General features: G+C 44.1%; 1 protein-coding gene across 4 annotated transcripts in view; it reads right to left on the bottom strand.

The window, feature by feature from the left end:
• Window positions 1–1,999: 1,999 nt before the first annotated feature.
• LOC127594586 (LLGL scribble cell polarity complex component 2-like) overlaps window positions 2,000–11,272 on the bottom strand; it is an 83,471-nt gene continuing 74,198 nt past the window's right edge. For 2 of the 4 annotated variants that reach the window (XM_052056437.1, XM_052056439.1), the window contains 2 exons: window positions 5,153–5,199; window positions 2,000–3,276 (listed from right to left, as the gene is read on the bottom strand). In XM_052056437.1, the coding sequence (XP_051912397.1) occupies window positions 5,153–5,199 (47 nt within the window). In that variant the 3' untranslated portion in view covers window positions 2,000–3,276. The remainder of the gene's footprint in view (window positions 3,277–5,152; window positions 5,200–11,272) is intronic. The other 2 variants (XM_052056436.1, XM_052056438.1) reach the window with 1 other exon arrangement.

The following is an 11,272-nucleotide window of genomic DNA, read 5'->3' as shown; positions in this document are numbered from 1 at the left end:
TTTACGTTGTTTGGTTGAAGGTTTATGTCTGTTCTAATGAGCTACACTCTTTCAGAGGAAGCAGGACATATTTCATTCATTTATCTAAATTAAAATAGGCTGATGGTACAAAGGTCTATTTTTCATCATTTTCGGCCAACGCATTTTTGTAATTGGTAAAAAACAAAAACAAAAAAACAAGCAAAACAAAGATATGTACAAACCTGTTCGAGCCGTGGAGTTAGAAGTCTATGACGCCAAGGATCCGTTGTCGCTTCGAATTTCACAATAAGAAAGGTTGAAGTCCAAAAGTGGAGGACGACGAAGGTAGAGGCAGAGTGGAAGGAGTGTGTATACTAAGTGACACAGCCCAGATAAGTAAGCTCCTTGAAGAATGTGATATGGTTTTACACAACGGGCAGTCACATATGTTGTTGCTGAGGTGATATTTATCAAATATTTTGGGAGTCATTAGGTTTGGGTTTTGTTTAGTTTTGGCTGGCTAGAGAATTAAAAAAACAAAACAATTGAATTATTTGAAGTAATCAACATGACACTTTTGGATAACAGCTTGCTATGGTTCTTAAGAAACAAATTGTTGTTTTCTGCGATTTGTGTGATTGATGATTTTCAAGGCGTTTTGGTTGTGTTCAATGAATATAGTTCAGATTTGCTCAGAGATATACAGCATATCTATAAAAAAATTAGATTACCTCAATGTTCATGTTTTGCTTTTGTTAAACGTGTTTCCCTGGACGAATGAGCCAGTCCTGTTTTCAACTGTCGTAAAAAAAAAAATCTCATCTCTTAAATCAGATGAATCATATCTCAAAAGCCAAAAATTGTAACTCAGCACATTGTTGTGTAAACAAACTAACATTGGTGACAGGCTGGATGAGAGAAATTAAGGTTGGACAAAGATTTTGGTTTCGAATTGGCGCAATGGACTTGCACAAATGTTTTCTCGCATGCATTTTAGTGTATCCACTACTGCTCGTGAAACAATGTCATTTTCATGTTATAAATATTCATTAATATATTTTTAACCTCATGGGCCTACCATTCTCTCGGCTGATTTTGTGATGTTTTTGTTTTTAACACCAGCTGGAGTGTTGGGCGTGACCTTTGGTGCACCTGTGTCTCGTTAACAATCAAGCTGCTGTTTATTTAAGGACTCTGACTTCTGATTATCTTTGTCAGCTTAATGACCTTGAAGGCTGTTTATTCCCAAGTGCCATTTTCAAGACCTTTTGCTCATAGTCGCTTTGGTCTAAATCGCCTTTTTTGTTTCATAAGTATACTGAACTCTTCAATACTTGAACGAGTTATTTTCATCTTTCCTCGCTGTTTGTCGCCAGCGATTTGTTTGTACTTTGTCGGTCTTGCACTTTTGTGAGTCTGCCTTTTTGGGATCCACTTTCCAACCGATCTTTGTTCAGACCTTTTCAGATTTATGTGGCGATGTACTCAGTAATTTTTTCACCTCAACTACACTGTATTCATAGAGCACCTTAAAACAACCACCGCTGTATGTAAAGTGTGGTGCATGGAGCAAAAATAATTTATACAACAATAAATGAATAAGACACTACAAAGCACAAAAACAGGAAAACTAAAAATCAAGTCTCACGCTGAGTCAAAGGCCAAACAATAAACAGGAGGTGGCACTTGGAGTAAAAACTTATCACGCCCTCTGGTTGTTTCATTAAAAAAAACAATAGATTATTATTATTTTATCACCGTCTCCATTGTTTGTATTGCACTATTTCTAATTTGGGGCCACAGTGGTTGACTGTTATTGTACGTCCACACACATTCCAAAAACATGCACGGTAGGTTACTTGAACACTCTAAATTGTCCGTTGGTATGATTGTGACTGCTAACGGTTGTTTGTTGATGTATGCCCTGCGATTGGCTATCAACCAGTTCAGGGTGTACTCCACCTACTGCCCAAAAACAGCTGATAGAGTCTCCAGTGATTCCCGCGAGCATAAAAAAAAACAAAAAAACAAATGCAGGTCAGGGGTTGAAAGCATGCTATAATTAATCACAACAAAACTGCAAGGTGATGTCACAAAATAAAAATGGGCTGAATCAAGTCACTACAAAAATATATTCTCGAAAGATACCCAATATTTTGCAACAAATTACCAAAATATTATTGTACAACCTAAACATCAGTTTACCCCACATAGGAAAGGCCCAAAAGGTACAACAAATCAAGTCACATACATTAAACAAGATTGCACTACGATATCTTTCAAATCACATTCATGAATTATAATATACATGGACAGAAGTTATTTTGTCAAAAAAACAACAACAAAAGAAAGAAAAATACACAGGACAAATTCCCAACTCCATAAAAAATTCGGACAAGTACAACACTGTAAATTGCATTACAGCTTTGTCATTGTGACATTTGACAAGTTGCACTAAATGAACACGAGGTGGTAATGATTTAAAAAAAAATCATGATGGTTGAGATCCATGCACAGCCATAATTCATCCTCCAGAATATAAAACCAATTAAAACCAGATATGAGATGTCTTAAAATGCAGCCATTAACCTTAACAACAAACCAAATGCATTTAAGTTAACGTGTACTAGCTGCCAGTGATTAAGGCTTTCCTATTTCAAGGAAATGTATGCATTTCTTTCACAGTTTAAAAGAGTTTGCAGCATGTGTGACACGCTTTTGTCAAAAACGCCCTCTTTTACGAAACCCAGCTGAAGTCAGCTTTTTTTTTTTTGAGGGGGCACTATCCAGTCTCACTCAAATTTATTTCAACTTTTCTTTTGTAATTCAAGTTCAGTAATTCAGAACACATTCTCATTTCCAATTCAGAACTGGACACTGACAGCAGAGTAAAACAAAGCAAGTCAATTGACGATCATGTCCCTTTTAAACAGGTTCGAGTAGTATTCAATTTTTAAAAAGTCATCACGACGAACAAGGCCTCCAGTTTGTGAGACACTGAAAACTGAAGTTTTCTGTATGATAAAATCCGGCACTGGAGTTGCAAAAAGACGAAAAAAATTGCATTGAAATAAATGGTTGTTTTCGAGTTGATAGTCATCCCCTGCAAGTGGTGGCGCTCCTTCAACTTCTATCTTCAAAATAGGCGAGACCTCTGTTGAACCGGCACTCTGAGCACATGCTACTCCGGAACATTTTGGTCAAGACATGAGAAGGGGGCCCTGAGAATCTTTGAGTTTATCAGTCACAGAGCGAATATAGTGGTTCTGAAAGCCGAGGCCGTTGCTGGAACAAGCTGATCGGATGGCCAACAATCTGAAGATAAACAAAAAAAAGTATGACTTTTCACTTTTTTTTTTGTGGGTGGTTAGATTACGTTTTTTTCCGCACTATAAGGAGTACCTAAAAGCATTCAATTTTCCCACGAGCCGAGAGTGTGCCCTATAATCCGATGCGCCTCATATATGCACGCTTGTGTTTTTGCACCTGTAATGAGCAGCATTTTTCACAGCACTATTTTGTTCAGCGGCGATGCCAGCACTGTTGGAAAGTCTGCATTGGTGTGGCTGGATGGATGGCTGCTGGAGTTGAGGATGAGGAGATTGAGGAGATGAGGAGCAATTTCATCAAACTGGAAATGTGAGCCAATCTCTTTTTTTTCGTCAATGGACGCTACAGCTTCTTGTTTGCTTTCAAAGTTAGCTTGTAGCAGACGTGTGCACATTTTCAGCATGACGTCTCTGATCCACTGGTGAGGACACTTTATTCTCTCCTCTTTCATCTAGAACTGCTTCAATCAACAACGTGTATGCAGAAAATGTGGTTAAGATTGCCTGACTGTCTGTGTCTTATGTGTTGTGTTGTATAATTTTGTTATTTTATGTTAACTGTTCTGTTGATGCTGGCGCGGTTACCCGCAGCGGCTCCTCTTGCTCCTGTGGTTGCACTGTGGTTGAGAGGAAAGAAATTTCATCTGTGCTGTATGTTGCACATCGAGCATATTTGACAATAAAGTTGACTTGACTTGGTGTTCTCGTCACTTTATATTCTCCATTGAGTGTTTCCCTGTTAGTGTTCCAATGCTATCCATTGATGATTATTAGCAGGAACCAATTGTAACGTAAATGGGTTTTGCCCGACACTAATTGACATGTGCATTCACCAACACACACTCAAACAGACAACTACTTTGTGAGCTCCGCGCCGCTATCATGAAACGAAGATAATACCAAAAGCATAGTTGACTACTGACCAAACAAAGGAAGAAGGAGACAAGCAAAACTTCTCAGTATTGTAGCCCCTAGTGTATGGTCTGTGTGCCTTTTTGTTGACTCAATTGTCTGCATAACTTTTTGTCTTTCATTTATTCTTTTGTAATCCCATTTGTATTGATGTTTCATGTCCGTATTTGTGACCAGCTGTTGTGAAGGCTCTATATAAACACAGCTGTATTGTATTGTATTCCCTTTAGCGTACCACCATCTAGTGGATGCGTAGCATAACCGCAGCCACTATTGTTGCTTCTATTCTATGCGCCTTATAATGCAGTGGGCACTATATATGAAAACCGTTTTAAAATAGGCCATTCATTGAAGGTACGCCTTATATTCTAAAGTGCCTTATAGTGCAGATAATATGGTACAACCCGACAGCGCACACATTAACTGTCAAAGGGAAACAAACATTTTATGTGCAAAATTGGATTATACTTGTGGAACGGTGGGAAAACGATACTGGAAAACTAATATTGTGTCGGGTTAAAGAGTTTTTGTGTTTGTTGAAAATTAATTGAAGTGCAAAGTTCAACTGCTAATGGTTAAGCATGACACGATGACATTGGCGAATCGGACTGGGCCATATTGGTAAAAATTGTTTCATTTTATATCAGTACTTTATAACAGCCGAAATTTATGATTATTCTTTTTTTTTAACTAGTCAAAACACAAAATATTACATGACAGAGTTTATTTTTTAATTCTGGAATATTTGTTGTTGCTGACAAACATCTAATCCACACTTTCACCCATTCATAAGAAATATTGTGAGTGGAAATTTGGGTATTTACCTGTCAAGTTGATTTTTGATTCGTTCAGTGTCATTGTGCTCATCAAAAAACAAAAAAAAAAACAAACAAAAAACGGGAGTCTGCAGCCCTGTGGTAAGTAATGGGAGTAGGTAATGTGTCACGTACCTAAACGTGGTCACCTTCCAGTGACTTTTGAATCTCATGCAGCACTTCTGTATGAAAAAAAAAATCACTAAATTATTCACTCAGTCATATTAGGCAACAACTTGCTCTGAATGTATTTTATAGAATAGATGCAATGTCAACTATTTTTTGACAATATTGCTCATAGTGTTTTACGATTATAGAAAAAAAATGCAGATAGAAGCACATGGCAGTTAAAAAAAAGCAACTCTTAGATGATTGACAAACATGTTTCTTCGATATGAGTAGTCGCTCTCACACACTCTCCATCACATGCTCTGCCCTTTGTCATTCTCACGATACATGCAGACGAACACGCGCACACACACACACACACACACACACACACACACACACACACACACACACACACACACACACACACACACACACACACACACACACACACACACACACACACACACACACACACACACACACACACACACACATATACATACATACATACATACATCCATCCATTTTCCGAACCGCTTGATCCTCATTAGGGTTGCGGGGGGTGCTAGAGCCCATCCCAGCTGTCTCCGGGCAGTAGGCGGGGGAAACCCTGAATCGGTTGCCAGCCAATCGCAGGGCACACAGAGACAAACAACCATCCACGCTCACATTCACAACTAGGGACAATTTTAGAGAGTTCAATCAGCCTGCCATGAATGTTTTTTTTGGAATGTGGGAGGAAACCGGAGTACCCGGAGAAAACCCATGCAGGCCCGGGGAGAACATGCAAACTCCACACAGAGAGGCCGGAGCTGGAATTGAACCCGGTACGTCTGCACTGTGAAGTCGACGTGCTAATCACTGGAGTACCGGGCTGCACATACATACAAACATATATATATACATTCATATATATATATATATATATTTTTAAAAAATCCTCATCTCACCCCTCGGGTGGTGTCCGTCCCTCATTCAGCTCGGGTCCTCTACCAGAGGCCAGGAAGCGTGAGGGTTCTGCGCAGTATCCTTGCTGTTCCCAGCACTGCACATTTCTGGACTGAGATGTCCGATGTTGCTCCCGGGATCTGTTGCAACCACTCATCTAGTTTGGGGGTCACTGCCCCGAGTGCTCCGACCACCACAGGCACGACTGTCACCTTTACCTTCCAGGCTCTCTCCAGCTCCTCTCTGAGCCCTTGGTATTTCTCGAGTTTCTCATGTTCCTTCTTCCTGATGTTTCCATCACTTGGGACCACTACATCCACTACAACGGCTTTCCTCTGCCCTTTATCTATGATCACGATATCTGGTTGGTTCGCCATTACCATCTTGTCAGTCTGGATCTGGAAGTCCCACAGGATCTTCGCTCTGTCATTCTCCACCACTTTCGGAGGTGTTTCCCATTTTGACCTTGGGGTTTCCAGTCCATACTCCGCACAGATGTTTCGGTAGACTACGCCAGCCACCTGGTTATGGCGTTCCATGTAGGCTTTCCCTGCCAGCATCTTACACCCTGCGGTTATGTGTTGGATCGTCTCAGGTGCCACTTTCCACAACCTACACCTTGGGTCGTGTCTGGTGTGGTATATCTGGGCCTCGATGGCTCTGGTGCTCAAGCTCTGCTCCTGAGCAGCCAGGATGAGTGCCCCTGTGCTGTCCTTCAGGCCAGCCCTCTCTAGCCACTGATAGGACTTCTTGAGATCAGCCACTTCAGTTATGGTCCGGTGGTACATCCCGTGTAGGGGCTTGTCCTCCCATGATGGTCCCTCTTCCAGCGCCTCATCTTCTGTTCCCCATTGTCTGAGACATTCTCTGAGTATGTCATCCGTTGGAGCCTTCTCCTTGATGTATTCATGGAGCTTGGATGTTTCATCCTGGACAGTGGCTCTCACACTCACTAGTCCCCGGCCTCCTTCCTTTCGGTTTGCGTACAGTCTCAGGGTGCTGGATTTGGGATGGAACCCTCCATGCATGGTTAGGAGCTTTTGGGTCTTAACGTCCGTGGTCTGAATCTCTTCCTTTGGCCACCTTATTATTCCTGCAGGGTATCTGATCACTAGCAGGGCATAGCTGTTTATTGCCCGGGTCTTATTCTTGCCATTGAGGTGGCTTCTTAGGACTTGCCTCACTCGCTGGAGGTATTTGGCCGTAGCCGCTTTCCTTGCTGCCAGTTCGAGGTTGCCATTGGCTTGTGGTATAAGATAAGATATCCCTTTATTCGTCCCACAATGGGGAAATTTACAGCCTCCAGCAGCAAGAATGCATGTAGAAAGAAGAAAGGAGAAAGAGAGAAGAAAAAAAACAACAAGGTATACCAAGGTACTTGTAGCTGTCCTCAATGTCTGCTATTGTTCCTTCAGTGCGGACTACCTTTCCTCTCTTAGTCACCATCCGACTACATTTCTCAAGCCCGAATATATATATATATATACGTATATATATATATATATATATATATATATAGCGGCTGGATAGCTCAGTTGGTAAGGCATCGGTTTGGCATACGGGAGACGGTGGTTCGAATCCCGCTTGGGGCAAAAATGAGCACATAACACCATTCAGTGTGGGTCCTTGGGCAAGGTCCTTCACGCTAATGCCTACCTCATACAATGATGAGAGAAAATAAAATGAATGACATGCCGGCTCAGACGTCACCCGGCCAAACAAGGTCTGCGTCAGGTGCTGGGGAACCAGAGCACCTTGATGAAAAATGGGCTACTGGAACAAAGCGGAGATGGGCGAGATGTTGGAATGCTACTACTCAAGCAACCCTAGTCAGAGGGGTTACATGCAGAGAATGTGGGCTAAATGGTTACTTCAAAACCCACAGTCACGGTTGACCGCGAAACAACTAGTAGCTCAGTGTTCCAACATCCACAAACGGCAACTGCTGTCACAACTTGAGATTGATGAGGTACAACGCAGGTTCCATGGTGAAGGGCCCCAGGCTGCCAGATCAGAGGAGGAGGTCTTACAAGAGATTGGGAGGCAAGCCCCAATGAATGCAGATGATGAGATTGGGTGGCCAGCCCCAGCGAGGCAGCAACTGACCTGAAAGCTAAGATCATGGCGAGAATGAAAGCTGGGCAACCTAGAAACCGATTACAACGGCTATGTGAAGTACCATCTGAAAGTCTCATAGAAAGTGTCAATGCAGCACTGAGGGCGATCCCTACCGTAACGATCACAGAAACCAATGAGCTGATATACGCTTCAGCATCAGTGATCCTGGAGACTCTGGGCTATAAGAGCAACCATGGAAGCCATGATACGCTACCCCCCATGGAAAAGACGGTTGGAGGCTAAGATCAAGGCGGCCCGGAAAGATGTGAGTCAATTAACGGAGGCCCAGAGAGGTGTGATGAAAAGGCCGATACCCGAGAGGTACATCCAGATAACCATACCTGAAGCACTCGAAACTGCCAAACAAAGGCTCCAAGCCTTGTCCAGTCGCCTAAAGCGGTACACGAAAGAGAATGAGGCCAGACGAATAAACAGGCTGTTCGCAACACAACCTGCGAAAGTGTACGCTCAGTGGCAGGGTCCTAACAACAGAGCTGACCCACCAAGACTGGAAACTGAAAGGTACTGGAAAGGCATATGGGAGAAGGAGGTTGCACATAACAGCAGTGCACAATGGCTGGTGACCCTGAGAGAGGAGCACAGCTGAACAGAACCCGGTTACCATAACAGTGGCAGACATACAGGAAAGAGTCTCAGATATGAAGAACTGGACAGCACCAGGCCCGGACATGGTCCACACCTACTGGCTAAAGAAACTCACAGCACTCCATGAGCGCCTAGCAGTACAAATGAACCAGCTGCTGAGGGATGGGACTCACCCAGAATGGCTAACCGAAGGGCGAACCATCCTGATCATGAAGGATCCCTCAAAGGGTGCAGCCCCATCCAACTATCGGCCAATAACCTGTCTCTCCACAACATGGAAGCTCATGTCAGGCATCATTGCGGCTAAGATAAGTGGACACATGGATCAATACATGAGCGAAGCACAGAAGGGCATTGGTAGAGATACCAGAGGAGCCAAACATCAGCTCCTGGTTGATAGAACAGTCACACAAGACTGCAGGTCCCGACGTACCCACCTGTGCACAGCCTGGATTGATTACAAGAAAGCCTATGACTCGATGCCACATACATGGATCACTGAATGCTTGGAGTTGTATAAGGTGAACAGGACCCTCAGAGCCTTTGTTGCGAACTCGATGAGGATGTGGAAAACCACACTTGAAGCCAATGGCAAGCCACTTACCCAAGTGTCCATCAAATGTGGCATATATCAAGGTGATGCACTATCCCCAGTGCTGTTCTGCATAGGACTGAACCCCCTAAGCCAAGTAATCACCAAGACAGGCTATGGATACCGCCTCAGAAATGGGTATAACAGGACCCTCAGAGCCTTTGTTGCGAACTCGATGAGGATGTGGAAAACCACACTTGAAGCCAATGGCAAGCCACTTACCCAAGTGTCCATCAAATGTGGCATATATCAAGGTGATGCACTATCCCCAGTGCTGTTCTGCATAGGACTGAACCCCCTAAGCCAAGTAATCACCAAGACAGGCTATGGATACCGCCTCAGAAATGGAGCTACAATCAGTCACCTCCTCTACATGGATGACATAAAGCTGTATGCTAAGAGCGAAAGGGACATAGATTCCCTGATCCACACAACCAGGATCTACAGCAGCGACATCGGGATGTCATTCGGGCTTGAGAAATGTAGTCGGATGATGACTAAGAGAGGAAAGGTAGTCCGCACTGAAGGGGTCTCACTCCCTGAAGGAACAATAGCAGACATTGAGGACAGCTACAAGTACCTTGGTATACCACAAGCCAATGGCAACCTCGAACTGGCAACAAGGAAAGCGGCTACGGCCAAATACCTCCAGCGAGTGAGGCAAGTCCTAAGAAGCCAGCTCAATGGCAAGAATAAGACCCGGGCAATAAACAGCTATGCCCTGCTAGTGATCAGATACCCTGCAGGAATAATAAGGTGGCCAAAGGAAGAGATTCAGACCACGGACGTTAAGACCCGAAAGCTCCTAACCATGCATGGAGGGTTCCATCCCAAATCCAGCACCCTGAGACTACGCAAACCGAAAGGAAGGAGGCCGGGGACTAGTGAGTGTGAGAGCCACTGTCCAGGATGAAACATCCAAGCTCCATGAATACATCAAGGAGAAGGCTCCAACGGATGACGTACTCAGAGAATGTCTCAGACAATGGGGAACAGAAGATGAGGCGCTGGAAGAGGGACCATCATGGGAGGACAAGCCCCTACACGGGATGTACCACCGGACCATAACTGAAGTGGCTGATCTCAAGAAGTCCTATCAGTGGCTAGAGAGGGCTGGCCTGAAGGACAGCACAGAGGCACTCATCCTGGCTGCTCAGGAGCAGGCCTTGAGCACCAGAGCCATCGAGGCCCAGATATACCACACCAGACAAGACCCAAGGTGAAGGTTGTGCAAAGAGGCACCTGAGACGATCCAACACATAACTGCAGGGTGTAAGATGCTGGCAGGGAAAGCCTACATGGAACGCCATAACCAGGTGGCTGGCATAGTCTACCGAAACATCTGTGCGGAGTATGGACTGGAAACCCCAAGGTCAAAATGGGAAACACCTCCGAAGGTGGTGGAGAATGACAGAGCGAAGATCATGTGGGACTTCCAGATCCAGACTGACAAGATGGTAATGGCGAACCAACCAGATATCGTGATCATAGATAAAGGGCAGAGGAAAGCCGTTGTAGTGGATGTAGTGGTCCCAAGTGATGGAAACATCAGGAAGAAGGAACATGAGAAACTCGAGAAATACCAAGGGCTCAGAGAGGAGCTAGAGAGAGCCTGGAAGGTAAAGGTGACAGTCGTGCCTGTGGTGGTCGGAGCACTCGGGGCAGTGACCCCTAAACTAGATGAGTGGTTGCAACAGATCCCGGGAACAACATCAGACATCTCAGTCCAGAAATGTGCAGTGCTGGGAACAGCAAGGATACTGCGCAGAACCCTCAAGCTTCCTGGCCTCTGGTAGAGGACCCGAGCTGAATGAGGGACGGACACCACCCGAAGGGTGAGATGAGGATTTTTTTTTTTATATATATATACACACACACAC

This window comes from Hippocampus zosterae, unplaced genomic scaffold (genome assembly GCF_025434085.1).
Source record: "Hippocampus zosterae strain Florida unplaced genomic scaffold, ASM2543408v3 HiC_scaffold_22, whole genome shotgun sequence".
Classification (NCBI taxonomy): domain Eukaryota; kingdom Metazoa; phylum Chordata; class Actinopteri; order Syngnathiformes; family Syngnathidae; genus Hippocampus; species Hippocampus zosterae.
Note: the sequence above shows the minus strand (reverse complement) of the source record. Positions and strands in the feature narration are given on the sequence as shown.